The sequence below is a fragment of the Polypterus senegalus genome, chromosome 14 (assembly GCF_016835505.1).
Source record: "Polypterus senegalus isolate Bchr_013 chromosome 14, ASM1683550v1, whole genome shotgun sequence".
NCBI classification, from domain to species: Eukaryota; Metazoa; Chordata; class Cladistia; order Polypteriformes; family Polypteridae; genus Polypterus; species Polypterus senegalus.
This window is the reverse complement of record NC_053167.1, coordinates 80497540-80522200: the sequence shown is the minus strand read 5'-3', so window position 1 is coordinate 80522200 and position 24661 is coordinate 80497540. Positions and strand designations below refer to the sequence as shown.

Genomic DNA, 24661 nt, shown 5'->3' with positions numbered 1-24661 from the left:
ACTTCAAAAATAGGCACACTGTTTCATAACTGAGCTGTGTGTCATCTCCCACATACTTTGCCCATAAGGCTAAATAGTGCCCATTTAATAATTAAATGAATGTTTAATGTTGTTTTTGTCACTAAAGTACCTTTCCTTTTGTTGCTTTATTGGTTCATCTGACTTTCACACAAACTGTAGTGACGATCTACCTTTTTGTGTGTGTCTTGTAGGTGCTGGGTTTTTGGATGATGTTACATTAACAAGTGCTCGACCTGGAATTGGAGTCCCTGCAACTTGGGTCGAAAGGTGCATCTGTCCAACAGGTTACTTAGGACAGTTTTGTGAAAAGTGTGCACCTGGGTATAAGAGGGCAAACCCCAGCAGAGGCCCCTTTAGTCCATGTGAGCCTTGTAATTGCAATGGGCACAGCGAAACCTGTGATGCAGAAACTGGTTAGTTGTATTTTATTCATATATTAGGACCAGCTTCTAAAATCTCGTTAAATGTTGTTACTTATTTTTCATTTGTCTCTTCCTTTTATAAGTGTTCTCTACCACCAAAGTTCTGGTACTGTATATAATTTTGATTTACAGGAATCCACTAAGTAATTTTACCTTTGTGATATTTAAGCAGTGCCTGGTAACTGAATACAGATGTTTGGATAATTGCATTTATTTCTGCATTGACATGCACAACTTGTTTCATGAATTGAAAACAGTTCAGTTTGTTTTGATGTCTAAAACTCAATATGTTGAATATTTTTCCTCCTCTTTTAGGTATTTGTAACTGCAGAGACCACACAGCAGGACCAAATTGTGAAAGATGTGAGGATGGCTATTATGGTGATGCAACTCAAGGAACCTCTACCGACTGTGAGGCCTGCCCCTGCCCTGGTAGCTCTACTTGTGCTGTGGTTCCAAAGACTAGGGAGGTTGTTTGTACCAATTGTCCTATTGGGACTACAGGTAACAATTGCATTACTTGGGTTTTAAAACTTTAGAAAATATATTGGCAGATGAATGTACAATTAAAAATGAAGTTTATAATTAAACATGGTTAGTTTTAGAGAATTCTGTCCCTACTATAGTATTTTTTTTATCCTGAGTAGACTTGCAGAAGAAAAGTTTCTCCATGTAATATACCAAACATAGTCACTTTGTTTCCTTTCTTAAATTGTTATATTTTAACACATAATGTACTATTCCAATTCAATTTGTGTCTCTTTTTCTATCTTATTTTACTGTGATGTAATAACAGCTATTCTTTACATCAAAGAACATTACATATTCTGCTTGGATGAAGAAGATACTGTAATTATGTAGGAACTAATTATAATAGGAATTGTTTGTCTTTCCATTCCCTTCATTGAATAACACAAAAAATCACAAATCAAAACAAAAATAGCCCCACTGCCTTGTGGTTATTTCTGTGCTGTGCTGAAGTACCGTGATGGAATCGTCCTTGATCATAAACAATATCTTTCTGTTCTGCACCCAAAACTGCTATTATTATATTTGTGCATTTTGTAAAACAATTTTTATTAACATTTATTTTAAGAAGAAATTCTGCCTTCTAATATTATGCAATGTATATTTTCACCAACACAGGCCGGCGATGTGAGCTTTGTGATGACGGCTATTTTGGAGACCCTTTGGGGAGGAACGGTAGTGCCAGAGCCTGCAGAGTATGTGCATGTAACAATAACATAGACCCCAATGCAGTTGGCAACTGTGACAGGCAGACTGGCGAGTGCCTCAAGTGCATTTACAACACAGCTGGTTTCTACTGTGATCGCTGCAAGCAAGGATTTTTTGGGAATCCCTTAGCGACAAATCCATCTGAGAAGTGCCAGCGTAAGTAGCTTAAATATGATCGAATATACATCTGAAATTTCATTTATGTTAAAACACAAGATTCATTGTCTAACAACGCATTATTTTGAGGTTATGTAGCTGTTTTAAATTTACTGCACTACTGCTGAAGATGTTTGAAGTGTTTGTATCGTGTTACATTAAATGAGCTCCAAGACTTACAGTATGTGAATGTGTAGTATATATAATATATATGACTTTTATATATATATATATATATATATATATATATATATATATATATATATATATATATATATATATATATATATAATATATAATATATATATATATATATATATATATATATATATATATATATATATATATTATGTGTGTGTCATTTGTGACGGATAAAAAAAAAAACACTAATTTGTGATGTCTTGAGTTTGAAATCCTGCTTTATCCACATTTCTTGCAGCCTGTAATTGCCTTTCCTATGGAACAGTCAACAGTGAAACTACCTGCTCTCAGGTCACGGGTCAATGCGAATGTCTGCCACATGTCACAAAACGGGATTGCAGTGCCTGTGAACCAGGATATTACAACTTGTATAGTGGGCAAGGCTGTAAGAGGCAAGTTTCTGCATGCTGTTATTTTCTTATGTCCCATCACGTTTTATTGTTTTAAAGCCTATGTTTAGTTTTTTGTGTAATTAATATATAAAGTAAAAAGCAACTACAATGAAAGGTGTTTTTAGGGACTGTGGTGGCTTAGATTTTTTTTAACTAAACAGTATTTGCTAGACTATGTGGCTAGTGTCTCATTCAAAGATTTCTGCTCAACAGATGTGACTGTAGTGCCATTGGCTCCACAAATGGTCACTGTGATGTCCGAAGTGGCCAGTGCGAATGCCAGCCTGGTGTTACTGGTCAGCAGTGTGACAGATGTGAGGTTCATCACTTTGGCTTTGGTCCTGATGGCTGCAAGCGTAAGAATACCTTCTTTTTGTCTTACATTTACCAAGGCCACACCACACATACAAAGCGACATTGGTCTGTTTAAGGCCTACAGGTTATCACAGTAATTTTACCATTTTACCTCAGTAATAAGTTTCAAACTTTTACTAGTATCACTTTAAAAAGTCTGTGCTCTCTGTATTGATCTAACTACTCTGAACCCCACAGCTTGTGACTGTGATCCTGAGGGTTCCCAAACATTGCAGTGTAAAGAAGATGGCCAGTGTGAATGCAGAGAAGGCTTTATTGGCAACCGATGTGACATGTGTGAGGAGAACTACTTTTACAATCGCACACGACCTGGTTGTCAAGAGTGTCCAGCATGCTATTCTCTGGTGAAAGAAAAGGTATTTTATAACTGCTTTTATTGTCCTAAGTATACAAACTATGACTTGCAAATTTCAGAGTTATTTCACTTAAATAACAGCCAAAAGGCTTGCAAAAAAACTTAGCACATTGTATTTTTTATTTAATTGTTATTTTCAGCTGCTTTTATTTATCTTTTAAGGTAAACCAGCAAAGACAGAAATTGCATGAATTGGAATCTCTCATTGACAATTTGGGCTCAAGTCACAATACAGTAAGTGACAAGGCTTTCGAAGAACGTCTCAGAGATGCTGAAAATGAAATAATGAAGTTGGTTGAAGAGGCTCAAAACAGCAGAGGTATGCTTTTCAGTATGTTTTGCTTAGATTGCCATTTTACTAGTTGCTTGTTAAGAAATTGGGCAAGATGAACCAGACCAAAAGAGGATGGTTACATGGATCTTTGTACTGTTTCAGTTGAGGATGAAATGTTTTCTTGTAAGATCAGATCACACTTATTGGTAACATGGCAATGAATCTTAAAACCTACATTAAAAGAGACTAAAACTTTATTAACAAAGATCTATAGGCAAGGCATGTCATGTAATTTTTCATATCTTGCCGCCCCTTTCTGTGGTTGTAAAGGCTATTTCCATGTAATGTAGATTTGTCCTATTTTATGGCAGTATTGGTGAAGTTATCGGAAACTTAACTGCCTTTCTTTGTAATTGCCATAAAGAATATGAATATAATGAAGAATATAATTGTGCTTATTTCCTTAGTGATTACTGCTTCTTTCTCTTGTTCCTTATAATATTTTAAACAGAACTTGTTTTACGGCATTTACTGTAACAGCTTCAAAAATCATTAATACTATTATAGATAAAATGGGGCAGCATAGTGGCACAGTGGTAGCGCTGCTGCCTCGCAGTTAAGATACCCCGGTTCGCTTCCCGGGTCTTCCCCGTGGAGTCTGCATGTTCTCCCCATGTCTGAGTGGGTTTCCTCCGGGTATTCCGGTTTCCTCCCACAGTCCAAAGACATGCAAGTTAGGTGGATTGGCGATTCTAAATTGTCCCTAGTGTGTGCTTGGTGTGTGTGTGTGTGTGTGTTTGTGCGTGCGTGCCCTGCGGTGGGCTGGCGCCCTACTTAGGGTTTGTTTCCTGCCTTGCACCCTGTGTTGGCTGGGATTGGCTCCCGCAGACCCCCGTGACCCTGTAGTTGGGATGTAGCGGGTTGAATAATGGATGGATGGATAGATAAAATGTAATAGATGTATTTCTGTTAATGTTATTTATCAGTTATGTTTAATATCATCACTTTAGATATTGACCAGAGCCTTCTTGACCGGCTGGCTGAAATTAATAACACCTTAACAACTCAGTGGGGCAGGCTTCAGAACATTCGAAAGACAGTGGAAAGCACTTCAGAGCTTGCAGATAATTCTCAGAAACGTGTCCAGGATGCAAAGATGCTCATTGAGAAAGCTCGCAATGAGCTAGAAAAGGCAAAAGATGCCATCTCTAAAGTGGTGAGACTCTGCAAAAGTAGCTATTTTTACATGGATGACTAAACACACAGTTGAGATATTAAAACACCTGTTTCTTACAGGATATTCAGCCTCCATCTTCAACTGGTGATCCTAACAACATGACTGTTTTGGCGGAGGAAGCACGAAAGCTGGCAGATAAGTAAGATCTGGAGGATTTAGAATAGGCACAATGAAATGGAAAAGTTTTCTTTTTCACTATGACATTAGCATTAACTGGCGTTTTTTATTTTAAAAGGTTTTTTTGTTAAACTTTCTCCTGTTTGACATCAGTCCAACAAAACCACTAATAAAAAATCCATTGGTTTTGCACTTTCTCCTGTGATTTCAGACATAAGCAGGAAGCTGATGAAATTGAGAAAACCGCAAAAAAAGCAAATGACACCTCTAATGAAGCATACAACTTGCTACAGAATTTATTGACAGGTGAAGAACAAATCAACAATGATATTAAAGAGCTCAACAGAAAGTAAGTACTTCATTTTCAGCACATACCAGCAAACTGTATGAACTACCTATTTGTGAGGCAAGTTATAAAATAATTTGAATCTGAATGTGATTTCTTTTTCTTCAGATATAATGAAACAAAAAATATTGCGAAAGATCTTGAAAAGCAGGCCAACAAAGTTCATGCTGAAGCTGATGAAGCAGGTAACAAGGCTTTGCAGATCTATGCTAATCTGACTAGCATACCTCCTGTGGATACAGAAGCATTAGAAGTAAGTGAATGCCACTTTAGCATATGAAGTGTTATACATTTCAGTTTTGTAGGACTAGATCTAGAGGTTTGGAGCATGCACTGAACCATATAGATTGGGACTCAAGTGCAGCCATGCAATGGGTCACACCTTAGCACCACACTGGAATAGTGTGTTTTTATTTACATATATGACAAGTGAAAATGAATGAATATATGTGTGTTATTCTAGATTTACCATTAAAAAGGGAAAAAAGTTATTTCATGATATTACTCTACATTGCACTAAAACACATCCCAACAGTTTCTGTTGTAATCAGCTGTTTATAAGGTGTATAACTTTCTGAATAAAGTCCACCGGCATAGTGGTTTACCAAAATTTTGGGTTATTTGTGATGGTGCAAGTCTGGCTTTGTGCTCTCACCTTACTTCTGGGAGCCTTTCAACCTAACACCTTTGGTGTATAACCAGATGAGCTGGTCTGATGGTGACCAATCAAATTGAGCAAGGGGATGGTGGAAAAGTGCAAGAGTGCTTTTATTAAAACAGAAACCAAAAACAAATCCAAATAGTGTGCAATGTGAAAGTGCAGTGCTTCAAAATATTAATATAAAATCAGGTAAAAAATCCACGTTTAAAACCAGGCCAAAATGAGACTAAAAACCTACAGAAGACATTTGGGCCACACAAGCCAAGCACAGCTCCTTCTAGTCTCTCCAGCACACCCAAGGCTTGCTCAGCTGGAGAGACTTCAGCTGCCGCGGTCCTTGCCAGCGTCCAGTTGTCCTCCTGTCTTCATTCTCGCACACGTAGTCATCCCTCAGATCCCTAGGGAGGACTCCACCTCAATCGAACCCAATCCTAGACATTGTCAGTGGGTGCGATCCGTCCCTCGAGTGTCGATCCTTCGCTTCACATGGGAAACCCTGACCACACTTACCTCTCTCTTTAAGCTGGCTGGCTTGTTCTCTCTCTTTCAGCCACGATGCTGCTCCCACTCTCTAAGCCTCTTTTGTTTTGTTCTTTTCTATCTTTCCTCCTGATCTCCTATGCCAGCCTGTACTTATATGGCTCCATGGGCACAACGCCTCAATCACGCACTGCAGGAAGCCAATTAAGCAACTGTGAACGATCGCACCCTCACGTGCAGGTGAAACTCCCCAAGTACCTCATTAACTCCCTGCAGCTGCACGATCACGACGAAAGAGATTGATGCGGCCAAATGGATTATTTAAAAACTGGCCTTTCATTCAGAAATTTAGACCTGCTGCACAACATTCCTCCCCCGTTAAGCTACCAGTTGCACAAGAAAGCTGCAAGCCTTAACCAACCCAGTGCAACTAATGGCCCAGGTCCACAGCCTGGCCCCGACACTGCACTAAAACCAATAAAAGCACTAAAACCAATCCCAGTCCCATTTTCTAAAAACAGGGCATTAAAAGAATAAGAACTTTAAAATGACAATAAAACAATCAATAAATAAATGTCCATTAAAAAGCTCAGCTCTTTAAAATGACCTTCTTCGGCTTGGGTCTGTGGGTTCTTACAAACGCCTGACACCAATCCCGCTTGCTGCTCTGTCTCCTGCTCTTCAGTTCCCACTACCAGCTCATCCCACCACTGCCACATTTTGTGACGGCGTTGGGTCTGAGGGCTCCCAAATGTGGAAGTAGGAGCGTGGAGCAGGACCAGCACCGTCACTGTTATATACAACCATTTTTTGATTAAGTATCACTGTTGTTTAATACAAACAAAACCTACAACATGAAGGTAAGAGAACTCTGAAACCAAATCTGGAATCAGTTAGACAGATTGTTGAAACTGAAAAGGTAAAAGATTGCTATTAAATATTTGAGATTTAAATTCTGCATCTGTAGGTACTCAGATACTGTATATTTGCAAGAAGATGCGACTTTTAAGGTAATTGATGACATTGATGGAGCAAATACTGTTGAATGTGGGTATATGCGTTATTGTACCCCGCAATGAACAGATGTCTGATTAAGCCTTGGTTCCTGGCATATATTTGATGCTGTTGGAATCTGCTCTTATCTTTCTTGATAGATGTTATGGCATCTAGCAGTTTTTGTGTCTCTTTCAAGTCAAAACCAATTATTATTATTATTGCTATTAATAATAATAATGTAATTAGCCTATTACATTATGCCAATGATTTGCATTGTATTTACCCATTATGTATTAATAATTTACGGATCCTGAAGCAGAATGTAAAAAAAATAGAATAAGAGTGCATAATATAACATTTTTTATTTTTTTAGAATGAAGCTAAAAAAATCAAGAAAGAAGCAGCAGAACTGGATTCCCTCATAGACCAAAAAGCTAAAATCTACGAGGACCTAAGAAATGACTTGCGAGCTAGAGAGATGGAAGTGCAGAATCTTCTGGACAAGGGCAAAACAGAACAGCAAGTATGTTACATGAATAATTTTAAGTTGCAAACAGTGGCTTTGCAATGTTTTACTGTACATCTATATTTCTACGGCAGTTGTGTGTTTAGATGGTTTTATTAGAATAGAAGCATTCTTGCATATCAGCACTGAACCTATCAAAGCATTAGGTGTTTTTTTGGTATCTTTTAGTCTAATCGTTTTTTTGATGTCCTTGAACATGTTTTAGTGATGCCCTGTATCCACGGCAGACTTGTTTTACATGTCCAAAATCATTACATTCAGCAAGGCAAGTACTGTTGAAAACAGGGTAAAATATTTAATTAATGATCTTTATGATTAATGATTTCTCCCAGACTCCATACTTTGTCTATGTGTAATTATTTTTTCTTGAATTGCCATGCTCTTTACTGTGGTTTGAATTCATATTAATTATAATAAGGACAAATAATACCTAATAGTGTACTGTTAGTCAGAATTAATGTACTAAGATGGGATCCAAGTACAGCAAGGATTATTTAAGAAGAATTCTCCTGAACAATTCATTTTTTGGAAAACATGCATTTTAATGATTTCAACCTTGCTTCCTTATCCAGACAGCTGATCAGTTGCTGGCAAGGGCAGATGCAGCTAAAGCTCTAGCGGAAGAAGCAGCAAAAAAAGGAAAGAACACATACCAGGAAGCACAGGACATCCTAAATAACTTGAAAGGTAAAAAGTCCTTTTTCTTTGGCACATGGGAGTGATAACTGATTTTATATGTACTATTTTTCCTTTTTGTTTTTTCCTTTTTGATTACTGTATTAAAGGAATACTCCACCCAAAAAATATGACTTTTGTATTTGTTACATGCTTCATGTTATTTTCAGTAACGGCCAAGAAAAAAAAAAAAAATTTTCAATCTAATGATTTTGTGGAGAATGAAGAAAACAAAATTCCTGATATAATACTTAAACTGGTGATTTTAACAGCAGCAAACAATATCAAAACATCCAAGAAAAAATCTAAAACTACTTGTGTCATTTATCTGTTCTGTGCTCACAAGATCCTGTACATAATTTATATGTTTTGGTATGTATTGGTAAATAAATTGTTTCCTTAAAATCATCTTGTGCACAACAGCTAAGCACATTCAAAAAATATTTTTGATTTGAAGTCCTGCTTCCCTCCTCATTCACTAGTCAGGAGTCCTGTCTGCAGTTCACAAGCTTGTTCTTGTTTTGATTTTGTGTCCCTGATGTATGCAAGATATTTTCTGGAAATGTGGAGAGTGTACTTTTAGGGTGTACTGGTATTTCTGTTTCTATTTATTATGTCCTGGAACATAATCTGATAGTCCATCACAGCAAACATCAAAAAGAAAACAATGAAAGTACACAGGTTTGATTCAGAAATTACACTTCATTACTACATTTTTAGCAGCTGTGTGATTGAAAAATAACTAGTAAAATGTTTTTAAGTCATTACATTTTAAACATTTACCTTTTGAGTTTTAAATTAAGTCGCTCAGATAAATAACATATCTTTTATTCATTAAATAAATTCTAAATTTGATCAATTGTAACTTAAAATTTTAACTTGCGAAGCAGCTAATTTGGCACAATTTGGATCAGTCTATATTCATCAAACGTTGGTAGTGTAAAAACTTAGAGAAGAATGCATTTGAGCCTGTACAAGTTGCTACACCTTCCTATGACCAATCTTTTAAGCGTTTTTTTTTTTAATATACATTACAGACTTTGACAAGCGTGTAAATGACAATAAAACTGCTGCAGAGGAAGCTATGAAAAAGATCCCAGGGATCAATGCAACGATTATTGCTGCCAATTCAAAGACAAAACAAGCTGAATCGTCCCTAGGAAATGCTGCAGCTGATGCCAGGGAGGCTAAAAACAAGGCGGACGAAGCAGAAAAAATAGCCAATGCTGTGTTAAAGGTCAGTTGTATGACTTTAGTAAAATGTTTGACTAGTTGTGGGTATATGTGGAGCACTTTAACTGTTTCTTTTTTGTGTGGTGCTCTTCGTGGTGTTCTGGCAAAGAGAGTTGAACAGATTATCAGAATGTTAAGTATCATAAAAATGTCAAATAACAGAAATGGTTTGAAATATAAGGACTGTGGAATATTAAGTCCTGTAAGCCAGGTGGCAAAGAAAGCAAGAAAGTCAGTCAGTTACCATTATGATCGAAATTCTAGAGAAGACAAGCATCTACTTTTTAAGGAAACTACCCAGCCCCTTTCTAGGAGCACAAGATAATTTGCAGTCTGCTCAATTGTTTTATGCGTCTGCTTCATTCTTGAACACTACAAATTGTGTTGGTATCTGGTCTGGAGTAACGCTTCTATTCTTGGAGTGAATCTTAGCTCAGAAGTAGAGATGTTACTGTGGTGAGCAGAAAAAAATGAAATAGTGCTATTATTAACAGGTAGTGAATATAATAACTACAAAGGTGTTCATTGAACAGACAAAACAATCAAAACACATGTAGCATCTACAGCTTTATGAGCAGCCCTAGCTTGAGTAGGAAAGCAGAAGTTGCAGGCCGGCCCTTGGTCAACAAGTCACATATCACATTTCCTTTGACCTCACCATTCAAAGTTATCAACAGACAGATGCAGGACACCTGTAATCATCATTCCCCATCAGCCTCCACCTAGCCACTCTTGGATGTACTCATCAAATTACTGCAAACAAATCTAAAGATCAAAATGTTCAATTCACATATCTTAAAACCTTGTAGTGCTTTTATGAAATCTGATATTCTTGGTCTTGATTGACTTAAACCTTTTATCATAGGAAGAAGAGTGAACAGGGTGGGCAAAGTGTGAGGAGTCTGATAAGTTTAACGGTTTCCATTTCATTCTGGAAAAGCAGACTGAATTCATGGTGGGTAGGGGGGGGGACAACCAGTAATTTTAGAAACAGTGCACACCACTCTGTCTAGCAGCTTCTAGTCCTCAGAATAGATTACTTTACCAAACCGAGAGCAAGATAATCAAAACACTTTCAATAATGCATCTACACAAAGTGGTCATTGCCTCCTCGTGACACCCTGAGCTGCTTTAACTGTTTCAAAAAGAACAGCCAATGCTGGTAGGTTTATTTAATATTTAGATAAATTAAAATGTATGCAATATACAGTTAGTCTCATTCAGGAAGTGTACATTTTTGTGATGACAGAGGCAAGAAATTAAGTGGCCAAAAGGAAAAACGAATTATGCTGTGAATAAAATATTTTAGATATCGCCACAGTTGTACGTACTTTAGGGTTGAAATGGAAACTGCTTTGCTTGTATTCCAAATGCTACTTTTTTATATTTATTTCCAATGGAGGAAGGTCATCTTTGGGGCAGTTTTATCAAAGTAATCAGCTGTGTCACTGGCTGTCTCATATCTTTATGTTCATAAATGTTTTTTAAAACATCCAGATATGCCCGATTTAACTTTGCACTGCCATAAGCCAAACTGATGTTCAAACTCTGGCTTTTATATTTAAAGGTTTGTCATTCATGTATTTAGCAGTGCAGTTGTTTCAGATCAAGTGAAGCTGTTTTAATCCACCCTTTTGAAGGTTTTTTGGTGCCATTTAATGTAAGCTGGACAGGCATCTTGAAGTAACTTTATAAAATCCATAGTTTCAAAAATGATCCTGAAGGCATGGTGAGCTAAATTGTGAAGGCTAAAAAGTTTTACGTCTGTGGACTGTTGATCACGCCAACCTAAGAAAAGGCAGCCAAGGGATTAAAATGCACTAAAGTAGTGTGGTGTAGTGGCTAAGGCATCGAACGATGTGGCAGGTTCAGTTCTCGCCTCTAAATCACTGGCAGTAAGACGCCTATCCCACCTTTGCTCCAATTTTAAACAAACACAAAAAAACTGTGGAAATAACCACCTGATCTTGTAATTGGATAAGAGTAAAACGTAAGTGAGTGTGACAGAGAATTGTGTTCTAGTAATGGATCTTCAGCCTTGTTCCCTGTCTGAGATTATTCTGAAGTTTGAGGGGACTGCTGCCCAGAGTACTGTCATTTATCCTACAAATTGAGATCACTGGGAACATTTATTTGTAAAAACTTTTCTATCTTTAAGAACATCATTCTTACCTACCAAATGTAGAAGTTACAAGGCAGGATATAAAGTTTATTGTAAACGTAAATGAAAGCCAATGAACAGCTTAAAGTTCTTTGTATGACTCTTGCTTTTGTATTTTGGATGATGTATAAGGTAGACCCTGTATACCATATCCTGAATGTTCTTGTCTTTTTTTTTCTTACGTTTATTTTAAAAATAGAGACATTTCTAAATAATTAAAATAGCATTGTAGCATGTTTACACTGAATGTCTGTCATTTGCTACAGAATGCCAATAAAACAAAGTCTGAAGCTGAGCAAACACTCGATAACACAATGAAGCTGGACGATGATGTCAAAGACTTCATGGATCAGTTGGCTGCTGCCGAGGCAGACTTGCAGAAGAAGAAGGAAGATGCTGACCATGACATGATGATGGCAAATATGGTAATTCTGGCTACCTGAACTATCAGCATGTTTGGGTTTGTTCAGTATGCAGAAGAATATGCGTGTTGTACACAGGACCTGAGGGTTATTCTAGCAAAACTGGAGGGACGTGTATGTGGAGATGAAAAACCCCTCTTAAACTGTACTGAATCAAAGGTTATATTATTTTAAAAGTACCAAAGAATATTTTGACCCGAGAAGGAAGCTGCAATAGCCATGCAGTGTTTGTGTTGTTCATCTGTTGTACACACTCATTAGATTTGATACAGCACTGACAGAATGTCGCCACTCCCAGAACATCATAACGTCTGCAGGAAGTAATGGTTGCATTAAACTTGTTGGTTGACTGCATGGAAAAAGAGTAATTTATTTGTGTCTTCTCTACAGGCATCTAAACTTGCCCAGGATGCTGAAGACAACGCTAGAAAGGCAAAAAATTCTGTGAAAGGAGTGCTGACCACCATTAATGACCTACTCAGGCAGTTAGGTATGTGTCGTTTACACCATAGTTTATAGTAAATAATTGAAATGTAGTGGAGTAGGGAAAATTGCTTTTTATTATGTCTTTAGTGTGCTATTAGATCATTTTTATTTATCTTTTATAGGGAATATCGATAATGTGGACCTAAACAAACTGAAGGATATTGAGGATTCACTGGCTAGAGCCAAGAACCAGATGAAGGACAATGATCTTGAACGCAAGCTGGCTGACTTGAATGAAGCGGCCAAGCAGCAGGATGAAATGATTAAAGATTATGACAGGCAAATTCAGGAAATTAAAGCAGACATTAGTAACCTAGAAGACATCAAAAATACTTTACCATCTGGCTGCTTTAACACCCCTTCTATAGAAAAGCCTTAAACCAACCTACCAAGGCCAAGGGGGGTGGCTGCAGTACTTCCTGTTGCATTGTTTGCTCCGCCCCTAACCAACCCCCCCAACCCCCCGTTTAATAAATTACCTGAAGTGACAGTGCCTTACTGTACCAAAACATTTTTTTATATTTTTTATTAAATTAAAACTGGATGGATTCTAATATAAAACAATTACAAATCTGATTGAGTGCAAAGGGCAGAAGAATACCATAAAGTGCAGCTTTTATTTCATGAGATGAAGCATAAAATTTGAAGCCGTGTTCATGGTCTGTTGTGTCTGGTGCCGAGAATGTGGCGAAGGAGACCAGAACTACAGTGTAGAACCCCAAAGACTGCATCACTGCAACTCTCCCTTTAGGTCCATGCTGCTCAAACCAAGACCGGTTTGTTTTTATCCTGCAGGGATTTGGATACGCGGCATGCACAGCCTTTTGAATCTGTTAGGTAGCTAGCTAGTGCCATATTCGTATATATTAGGACTTGTTTAAGGAATCTGGATTAAAATAAGCTGATCTGTCTGATGGCAAAAGATTCATCAGAGTTATTCTTCACGGGTGTGCGTGTGTGTCTATACGTGTGTAATAATTGCACACATGCAGATGAGCGTGCATCTCTGCACAATTACTTCCAGGTTTTGTCCTAACGCCTAGCAGATTTGACAAGACTTTTTATAAATAGCAGTGAAGGATTTTCATTTTTATTTTTTATTTTATTTTTTTTTTTTTAACTTTTTTTATGTTGCATAAAATCATATTTTATACCCAATACCCTCTGTGCTTTAATTTCTGCTTGTTGCAGAAAAGCACTAATCATATTCAAATATGTAATTATTTTAACCAAATCCACAATCTTTAGTGTACATGAAGATACTGGTGGATGCCTTCAGCAAATATGAATTTATATTTGTACAATTTTTTAAAATAGTCCATCAGTTTTCTTCCCATTTTTTAAAGCTGCTGCTTCATACTAGGGTATTTTGCAAATCATTGAGCAAAATAAACTCACACTATGCAACTGTACATTTGCGTAAAAAACCTTATCTGATACACTGGTGCTATTAATTATTTCAAATGTTATATTTTTGTGTGAATGTGTTTTTTATGATATAGAGTGAGCATATGTTTTTGTTATTTTTGTGTAAATATAATCTTTATTACTTCAAAACTGATAGGACACATAAGTATCCCTCTAACCGTCTGCCTTCTCTCTGTCCCACACACATAGGGCTATGAAGTGGCACTACAGACACCTGTGTGTGGAAACACTCGAGCATTCCGGCTTACAGTTTTCCGTTTTCGTTGTGGCAGTCACTATAGGCTGGTTTTTCAGTGTTTATTCATCATAAACCCCCTGAACTTGAGAGATTCCAACTCTTATCAGAAATGCGCTGAACACTTTTCCTAGACTGGCAGTATTTTTAGTGTTAAGGCTTTCCCACCCCACTGAGTTTACATTTGCAACAGCATCACAATTTTCATATACTGGCTGCTGATTCGTTTTTTTTTTTTTTCTTCCTGTAACAAAATATATGGTATTATCTGTCTTATATTCTTCTGTTAGTCATAATCGGTCAATCATTAATTATCCTAGCTGTGCTGTATAGCAGTGCACACGGCGTTATAAGTATATTTTACCACTAATGTCTGGTACATGCTCCATATATCTGTTAACACTGTGGTGTAATCTTCCTTTCTACACAGTCTTCTTTTTTTGGTTTGTTTTGGTTTTTTTTACTTTTTTTTTCCCTGATGTGCTTCTCACGTCGATTGTGTGGCAGTGGAGGAGATTTACCAAAAGAGAGATTTTCCTTTATTGTTGGAAACCATTCTCAGCAGTGTACTATCTAAAGTTTGTTTGTAATTTGCCTTTCACAATTGTGTAAATAAACATATTTTTCTTCCACTTTCTAATTTTTTCAGTACCAAGGATTTTATTATATAAAATTTTATTACAATTGTATAGACTAAAAAAATTTCCTAAATAAGGCACAATTTAGCAATTTATTTTCATTTGGCTTCCATGCCATTTGTCATATTCAGTTGTATTCTGGTTAAAAACAAATACAAGCAAATAACCAGACGAGTGTAATCTTCATTTCTGTGCCTTTTATTATATATTGTCATATGACTATTTATAACACTACAAACTGTCATCATGTGTTCCTCTTTTCATTGCTTACAGTATTTATCGCTGTACTGTATCGTCCTGCTCAAAAAGAGAAGCTCTTTACTCTTCCACACCCACAAATGCCCGTTTCTCCTCTCGTGCCCTGTGTTTGTGTATTAGCTGTGCCTCGCCAGCCTCTTCCCCTCCCCGGGTTACTCCTCCTGCTCTCTCCGCTCTGCCATCCCGACTGTGAACTCACTCTTCTGTAGACTTCAGCTGCACCAATGGCCGTAATCATGCCATTAAGGAATGATGTGCAACACTTATACAGTTTTATGTATAAAACAGTATTTCTTATTTATAAAGTTTGAATATTTGTAATCTTTTTTTTTTTTTTTTCCTCTTAAATCCAGGTTCTTTTTGTGTGTTGCACAGCCGTTGTAATGGTGTGAATTCAGAACTCGCTGCTTTCATTGTTTTGGTTCATATTGTATTCTTCCTATAGCAAACACCTTTTCAGATGCAATAGCATTCAAAAGCCTGATGACATTTTTGTTAATTAATATTTTGCCTGTAAATCGTACCATTTAAAACAATAAAATAATGTAATATACTGAAGACTGCTTTTATTTGTTTTGCATGTATTAAAATACTACAGAATCAGTATCAGTTACAAATGTTTACAAGTACAAGTTAACATTCAAAGTGCCAGCCGAGTAAGTGAAATAAAGTAATTAGTATGTTTCTGCATTAGGGCTGGCTGGCGTCGTGATTAATCACATCTTTAACCAAGAGACCTTACCACTGTCCAGTGGGCCACTGTGAGTGTGGCTGCTGTACAACTTCTTGGCTGCTTGAGCTGCAAACACTTGTGCCTTTCATATAAGACCTTGAAACGTGAAGGTAATTAATGTGTAAGAATGGCGTCTCTCAGTCCTGTACCCTCATCGATATTTAGCGGTCTTGCAGTCTGATGTGATCCATTGTGCAATAAGTTGTGGTAATTAATGTTTTTGATTTTGGTTTATTCATGGACTCAAGTCAAGCTGTGCATTCATGGATTGCGGTCTGCAGATTTTGCTGCCTAACAGTTTTATGTAATGGTAGAGCTGTTAGTCAAAGCAAACGTTTACCTACAACAGGCTATTGATTACAGATTATTATTAAATATTATTGATTAAACATTGTGCAGTATCTCTAGGCCAGAAACTTCAGTCTTTTTTCTTGGTGTAGCACCTCCACCATTTTCTTAAATTGTCAAGACCTGAGCTCTTAAAAGTGAAATATCTTAACTCCCCCCACAGCCCCCAATATTCCATTCTGGCATTTTAACAAGTTAAGAAAATGTGTTTGTGTATGTCTCTTAGTTTTTTTTCTTGTGCAGATCAATTTCCTTTTTAATGAATTACATTTTAATGTTAGAACTGTGGTATATTGTTCAATAAATGCATAAAAATTTAATTATTAAAATTTACAAAAAATATACAGTAACATGAATCCAAATCAAAAGAAGCAGAAAAATTTAGTTAAATGTAACTACAGGGGGAAAAAAAGGTGAAAACAACTCGGTTGTAAAGGTCTGGTGTCTGTTTTATGGGCTCACTGTTGTCAATGTCAGCTTCTGGTTTTGATAACTAAGCACAGTTTTGCTTCCTACTGAGCCACTTAGGAGATGCTCTCCTGGACGGTCCGAGATCATTGCCATATGGTTTTCTGACTGTGTTACAAATGATTTAACATATGAACATTAGAAGTATGACCATATACAGTATAGAGAGAAATGAAACAAGGTAAGTAAGCCTCAAGCAGAAGTTTTCCTTATTTTTTTCTCGGTATTTTTGTGTGAAATATTTTGCTTGGCTTTTCACTAAAACTTTTAAAATTAACATACTTGGACTGTGGAATGATTTGAACTCTCATCACACTACTGCCTGACTTAATCAACATTTAAGCTGAAGCTGCAGAATTTGGAAACACTGGGGCAACGGGCAGATCCACTGAGCTTGAAATAATCTAAAATGATACTCCACATAAGCTTCTGTATGAAATGAGTCTTTTTAACCATCTGAGACAGACTCTTAGAGGGTTAGAAGTACCAGGAAAGAATCAAATATCAAAAATCCTAGAATACTCACGATCTGCCACTTTGAAATAGCATAGAACGACACTCCGTGCCTATTGGACTGATTTAACCTTTCGATGTTTGTGAAAATGAGTAACTTCGCCCCGGCCTATCGTATTAAGTGGTGGACTGCTGTGGTCGGTTAATGGGGTATGCACAACTTCAAGCCTTTCTGGTCATTTTTACTGAAGTCACCTATTGGTTTATTTTTTTATTATTACGTATATAATTTACAGCCCAAAATATGGTCCACAAATGACGTAAAAAAAGAGGGTTGTTTTTCGGGCCTAAAAGTCCAAAATAGGAGGGACCACAAAAATCTCGACATCTTGCGTAACGAGATATTAAGACGAGTCGAACATTACATAATAGTATGTCGGAGTTTTCTTGTACCGGGGAGGCTCCGCACAATAAAATATATTTTGGAAGTGATTTTAAAGCACTAAGTGAAAGTTTTCAACACAAATAAAAATACTCTGCCAAATTATTTTGAAATGTCAGTAAGTAAGCAGAAGATGCACAGATTAGCTACCAAAGCCCTAACGACACCAGGCGCCACTGATCTGTGAGATGCCGGATTTGACGCAGCAATGGGGCGGGAGGGCAGGTATCCATACAGCAGTTCGACGCCCCCGTTAGTCCGCACTGTAGCTTCGTAAATAGAAACTTTAAACATTTGATCTCAGCCTGCCGATTACCGTAACAAGGTGGAAGCACTCTGGACACAAACTGCTGGTCATCTCTCCTAAGTGGACAGAATGTCCAACTGTTTTTCGTTCCAGTAACTCAAGCGTCAGATTTTGTCAGTCTAGTGGATACCGCCGCGTAACTTTGCTCTATGGCCCACCTGCGCTTTACCTCTGCAGATAATTAACATGAAAAAAGCAATAAAGACAAAGTCAGGCAGCGTATGAAACAGTCGCAGATAAAAACAGCCAGATGTGCTGCTCCACTGCGAGCAACACAAGATCCCAAGTAACGGGACTGCGTGTTCGACTCCAATTGCTAGTCGTCTAAAACTCCCGCGCCCCTCCCGCTTCCCAGAATTCTCTCTCCTCCGGGCCGAGTGCTGGGACGCAGAATATCGCAGCACCCTCCGCTTGTCAGTTCGCAACCGCAAGCCAGAACAAACCAGCCAGCTGTGTAGTGCGCCTTCTGCTTTGTCAGGTGGGGAATAAAAACAATAAACGTGTTTCTGCTTTACCAGACAAGCCTGGCTCTGCCGGTGGAAGTGCTTCATTAAAAGTGGGGAACAAAAAGGGATTGCCAAGTAACCCTTTCATGACAGCCAGTTACTGCTTAAAACACCTCCCCGTACTCGGACGGCATTTCTGCTCCGTTTATCTCGGTGTGGGGTTTCATCCCGCATTTAGAATCGTGTATCTAAACTGGCTCACTGGCATCGCGTGAATTGTTAGGCTCTCCCTTTTCCAGGCCCTGCTTCTCTTTGACCCTCTAAAGTGAACGACTGTTAGACGCTGGAGTGTTTCAAAGAGGCGCAGTTCTTGGAATTTGGGTTCAGTTTGCAACTATTCACCATAACAAAAAATAAAACCAGCAAATTGGGTTGAAAAATGGATGAGCAGAAGCTGCAAATCCAGAATTTAATGTGCCTCGGCAACTCAAATTCAAAGGAAAGAAGCAGGAAAAAAAAGGAAGTGTGAGAGCGTGAAAAGACTTGCATGCTTCCTTTCAGGCAGTCAAAAGAATACACCCGTGTCTGCAGCTTCCTCCTCCTTAAGTCAACAAATCACAGGACAGAGCAAACACAGCACCTTGTTTTATGACTCCGTACCTATCCTGTGTCGGCCCCGAGCCACAGACTCCCGCACGCTGCACGGCACTGGTCCACTGCAGTTCATTCATCCTCAAGTCTGAGGATATGCAGTAAACCAGGGTCCAGGACTGGCACTCATGCACATATTGCACAGTTGTACTCAACTCCATCCAGCAGCAGGCATTGACAAACACGTTTTGTGTTGTATGGCACATCCATCTGTTATCTAACCCGCTATATCCTAATTACAGGGTCATGGGGGCCTGCTGGAGCCAATCCCAGCCAACACAGGGCTCAAGGCAGGAAAAAACCCCGGGCAGGGTGCCAGCCCACCACAGGGCACACACACACACACACACACACACACCAAGCACACACTAGGGACAGTTTAGGATCACCAATGCACCTAACCTACATGTCTTTGGAACATGGGAGGAAACCCACACAGACACGGGGTGCAATTTTAAGTGTAAAGTAGCCTGTACACAAAAGTTGGGTTGCCAGTTATATCCTCACTTCTTGCTGTTATGTGCATAGAAGTATTGAAAGGATTGTACGGAAATACTGGGCGAAGGTGTTTCCTGTGAAAAGTAAGTAACTATATAAAAGAAGGTTTGTTATTCTCATAAGTTGTTTTTCTTTTATTCTTGTAAATTCAAGTGGCTCCTGATGCTAACTGCAGTGGTTTGCTGTGATTATTTAGACACATGACAGAAGGTGGCAGTTAATTTTGCCTAAAAACTGAAGTATGGAGCACACAATATGTTACCAGACTGAGCTGGAATTTGATTTGATTTGATTGATTTGTGGGAGTCATTTCTACTGTGTAAAACCCGCATGGTGGATCGTATAAGCAGATAAGCACCATTGGCATGGAGTCCTTCAAGTGCTGAATGGCAGTCAGTGGCACTGTCGACTAAGCACTGTTACTGAACTGCTCCTGCAGGATGTAATAATAGATAACAGATTTATAGAGCACCGTTCAAGTGCTTGAAGCACTTCACAGAAATTCAAAATGAACAGCAGTGCATAAACGTCATTGGATACAAATAATATCTGCATTAAACACTAAATAAAGATAAATACATCCATCCATTATCCAACCCGCTATATCCTAACCACAGGGTCACCAATCCCAGCCATGCAAACTCCATGCAGGGAGGACCCAGGAAGCGAACCCGGGTCAATATAAATATAGGATATGCAAAGCTTTGACTTAGAATTTGAGACAATAAATTAGAATAAAAGTACAAGATATACAAAATACTACAAGAAAATCCTGAACAAGTAAGTTAATTTGTTGTCAAATGCAAATCGTCCTGAGCACCTGGGCAATGAGGGTAAACTGAAAGAAGGGTCAGAAAGTCCGGGTAAGTTTAATACCGTTTTAAACAAGCTTGTTTTAAGTGCTATTTTAAAATAACATTATTAATTTGTGGAGGTCGTTCCAAAGTCTGGGCGCTACAGAGCTGAAGGCTCCGTCCCCATAGAGTGCAGGTTAGTTTGTGGCAAAGCAAGTTTGTTAGAATCAGTAGATATTCTGATTCGTGATGGAGAAGGTTATTGGGGTAGTCAATGTAAGGCCATATAAAACTTTATTGGTTAATGAGTAGAATTTTATACTCAGTCCTATAAGACACAGAGAGCCAGTGAAGGCAGTCTAGGACTGGTGTGATGTGCTCACTGTTGTGGGTCTGTGTCCAAGTGGAGGGGTGATAACAGTTTAGAAGGGGCTCCTACCACTAGGGTGTTACAGTAGTCAATGCAGGATGTAATTAAAGCATGGACCAGGTTCCTCAGCGTTACAAAAGGGGAGGAATGAATGAACATGGAATATGTTATGGAGGTGGAAGTATTAAAGTTTCTTTATGTGGTGTGAAGAATCCCCTAAGAAGGGATGGACAAGGGGAGACCGCTTACACAGGGCTTTATCTCCCCCAGATAGCAGCGAGCCCAGGCTCAGATTCCTACATGGGTGCTCCTGCGGTATGCCAAGCATTATAATCCCAGGGAACAGCGCTGTCGGGTCTTGGGTCGGGAGCCGCAGGATTGGGGAGTCCCTTTTTCATGGGGCTTTCGCCTCACCCGGAAGTGCTGCCAGACCATGTGTGCGTTAGGTCAGGAGTACTTCTGGGGCGGCTAAAATAAAGGGGGGAGGAGGAGGACAAAGCTTGCGTCGAGGTGTGGAGGAGGCAGCAGCAGAGAGAGAGAAGACAAAGTATTGTTGCTTTATTGTACTGCGAGCATATGGTGGTGGGAAATGCTTGGTTCAAAGAGTTTCCCACGAATAAAAGACTCTTTGGCTGTTAACTTGTGTGCTAAACCTACTTGTGTTGGGTATTTGGGGAGCTGCAGTGCCCCCTGGTGGCCACAGTGGTTAATGTGGATAGAATAACAAAGGGAGAGATCATAAATGACACCAAGATTGTGTGCAGTAGGAGGAGGTCTGGTGATGTCATTACCAAGAGTGATTGATTATTTTTTTAAGCTGAGCTAATTAGCATGACTTTGTATGCAGTTTCATTTTAAAGAGTTGTGTTCCATTCAGGTTTTAACTTCACAGAGGCAAGTTATGAGCTGAGTGAACTCGGAGGACCTTTCACTTTTAACACTGAAATAGATCTGAGTATCATCCCCATAGAAATGTTAACCCATTCCAAAGCTATGAATAATATGGCCAAGGGAAGCATAGAGATACAGAGGACAGAGCCTTGAGGAACTTCTTGTGTGACCAGTGCTGAGCTGGACCTGCTCTTGCCAAGACTAACAAACTCTTCCCAAGTCCAATTGGACTTAAACCACTAGAGGACAGTGCTAGTGATGCCCAGAATGTTCTTCATCCTGGACAGCAGATTATCAAGCTTGACTGTATCAAATGTTCTAACAGAACTAATATGTTGGTTTGCCCAGAGTCTGCGCCATAAGCAAGACCTTAGTTACCCACAGCAGAGCAGTTTCGCCGCTGTGCTGTGCTCTGAGAGCAGACTGAAAGGGTTTCGTCAGCTTGTTACAAGTTAAGCAGCTGGTGAGTTGGGAGGCCATAACACGCTCAAGATCTTTAGACAGAAAAGGTAAATGAGAGAGAAGCCAAAAATGGTTCAGATTGTCAGCATCAAGACCAGACTTTAACTTTGGGCTTGCAGAAGCAACTTTTTAAAGTACCTGGCATAGAGCCAGAGATGAGGAATGCATTTACTATTGTTGTAAAAGTCGGGATTATGGCGTGAAGGCAGGATTTGATAGGTGTGGTGGGCCCAGTACACAAGTAGTAGACTTCATCCAACAGAGGTGAAAATTTGAAAAATGTCTTCCTTCTCCATCCAGCCCAGTGAAAGATACAAAAGGAAAAACTTGTATTATTTGAAATATGTAGTTTTTTTCAATCACAGGAAAAGCAAAGACATTTTTTACAGTCTTCAGTGGAAGAAGTGATAGAGCCTGGCGCAGGCTGAAGTCGTTAATAGACTGCAGAGATCAAAACCCTCGGGTTATAGTGAGAAGTTCATGGACAAGTCTGACCAAGGAAAATACTGACATCACGCAGGCATTCTTGGAATATGGCAGCTTCTATTGCTGGCCAGTGACTCCAATTCTAAAAACAACTGTAATATACAGACCCCAGAATGGCTTTCATTACAGAAGAAAACAAAAGGCATACTAGTACAGTAATAATTCTCAGCCTAACTTATCTCAGTTCAGGGTCGAAGATGCGCAAAGTTCTCAGCAACACTGGGCACCAGATGGAAAACAGACTTGGACTGGGCCCACTCACACATACAGGCCGACATGCATTCACAAATGCAAAGATTAGAGCAACCCATAAACCTAACCTGTTCACCATATTTAATATGTAGATGGAGACAACATGTAACACAGACAGCCTCTGTCTGCATTGTGGAATCTGAAGAGTATGAAGGATCTGTGACAACATGCTGCCTCCTGTAGAAAGCACTTTGAAATATATATCGTATGGACGAAAATGTGCTACAGAAATAAATGTTGTTGTTCTTAGGGTGCTGTAGTGTTAGGACAAGGAAACCAAGATCACCACGACTGGGCACTGTTGGAGTGTCACCTGCTGATGGCTAGGCCAATATGTCGATACTCTTCTTACCATGATGGACGTGTATACATAATAGGCTGGCCACACTGATTTCCCATAATGGTTTCACTCACAACTGGGGAGGTCTTTGCATGTTCTCCCTTTGTTTATCTGGGTTTTCTCCAAAGACATTGGCTAATCGGTGATGGTAAAGTGGGCCATTCTGTGTTCCTTGTGATGGACTAGACCTGGATCTTAGACTCAACTGTTTGAATTACTTATTATGTTTCAAGGAATTCATCTATCCATCCATTCTCCAACCCGCTATATCCTCACTACAGGGTCACGGGGGTTTGCTGGAGCCAATCCCAGCCAACATAGGGCGCTAGACAGGAAACAAACCCCAGGCAGGGCGCCAGCCCACCACAGGGCACCCACACACCAAGCACACACGAGGTACAATTTAGGATCGCCAATGCACTTAACCTGCATGTCTTTGAACTGTGGGAGGAAGCCCACACAGACACGGGGAGAACATGCAAACTCCATGTGAACCCGGGTCTCCTAACTGCGAGGCAGCAGCGCTATCACTGCGCCACCGTGCCGCCCTCAAGGAATTCAGAAACTGCAAATCCAGCACTGGTTTTTATAGCAATCTATTACACATTATCTGATATCTGTGTTAACAGAGCTTTGCTTAAACACATTTTAAGTGCATTGTCTCCATTTTTCCTAGAGCTAATAGGAAAACCAGAGACTGTCATTAACGTTAAAGTGCTTTGTCATTTTTTATACTGAAAATGTTCTAAGGCTGATAATCATCCTGTCAGCGAATTATAAGAAGCCTTAGCTGATTCCGTTCTAAACTGAATGCCATTAATATGAGTTTGTTGTCTTGCAAAAGCAAAAATAAAATCCACCTGTGCTGAATGTCAAAGTGACTAAGATGCTAGGATGAAGCTGGTGGGTCTGCAGCCACCAAGTAACTTGATCAGAAAGACCTCTTAAGCTTTAGTGGTCTCTACATTGCCTGCATCCAGAGAGTTCAGAGAAGTGTTTGAGAAGGATCAGACTGTGCCTGTGGTGTGTGTGTGTCACTATGTGTCACTATGTTCACCCTGCGATGTCTGATGCCCTATCCAAGTTATTGTTCCTGCCTTGTGCCCTATGCTTGCTGGGATAGGCTCCAGTCCCCCTCTAGAGCCTTGCTGTGGATTAATCAGGCTTAGAGAATGGTACCGTACTGTATATTACTTATTCTTGCTATTTGCTTTTACTGTTATGCTGTATTAGTCTATGAGACAGTATTTATTAGGTTCTACCAAGAGAAACAGTGACACGTTCCTATGTTTACAGTTGATTTGTAGAATTGACAAGTTGGCTAGTATTACTAAAACAATATTATCTTAAAGTTATAAAAAGCATTACCACAATCTGGCACATGATAAA

General features: G+C 39.0%; 1 protein-coding gene across 1 annotated transcript in view; it reads left to right on the top strand.

Annotated features, from left to right (window-relative positions):
- Positions 1-15884, top strand: part of lamc1 (laminin, gamma 1) — a 183489-nt gene extending 167605 nt beyond the window's left edge. The window contains exons 12-28 of the mRNA XM_039735981.1: positions 213-434; positions 759-947; positions 1590-1835; positions 2275-2428; positions 2642-2784; positions 2981-3159; positions 3321-3477; positions 4443-4648; positions 4729-4808; positions 4998-5135; positions 5241-5385; positions 7643-7792; positions 8368-8482; positions 9508-9707; positions 12131-12289; positions 12677-12776; positions 12895-15884. Of these exons, the coding sequence (XP_039591915.1) occupies positions 213-434; positions 759-947; positions 1590-1835; positions 2275-2428; positions 2642-2784; positions 2981-3159; positions 3321-3477; positions 4443-4648; positions 4729-4808; positions 4998-5135; positions 5241-5385; positions 7643-7792; positions 8368-8482; positions 9508-9707; positions 12131-12289; positions 12677-12776; positions 12895-13151 (2840 nt within the window). The 3' untranslated portion in view covers positions 13152-15884. The remainder of the gene's footprint in view (positions 1-212; positions 435-758; positions 948-1589; positions 1836-2274; positions 2429-2641; positions 2785-2980; positions 3160-3320; positions 3478-4442; positions 4649-4728; positions 4809-4997; positions 5136-5240; positions 5386-7642; positions 7793-8367; positions 8483-9507; positions 9708-12130; positions 12290-12676; positions 12777-12894) is intronic.
- Positions 15885-24661: the final 8777 nt, after the last annotated feature.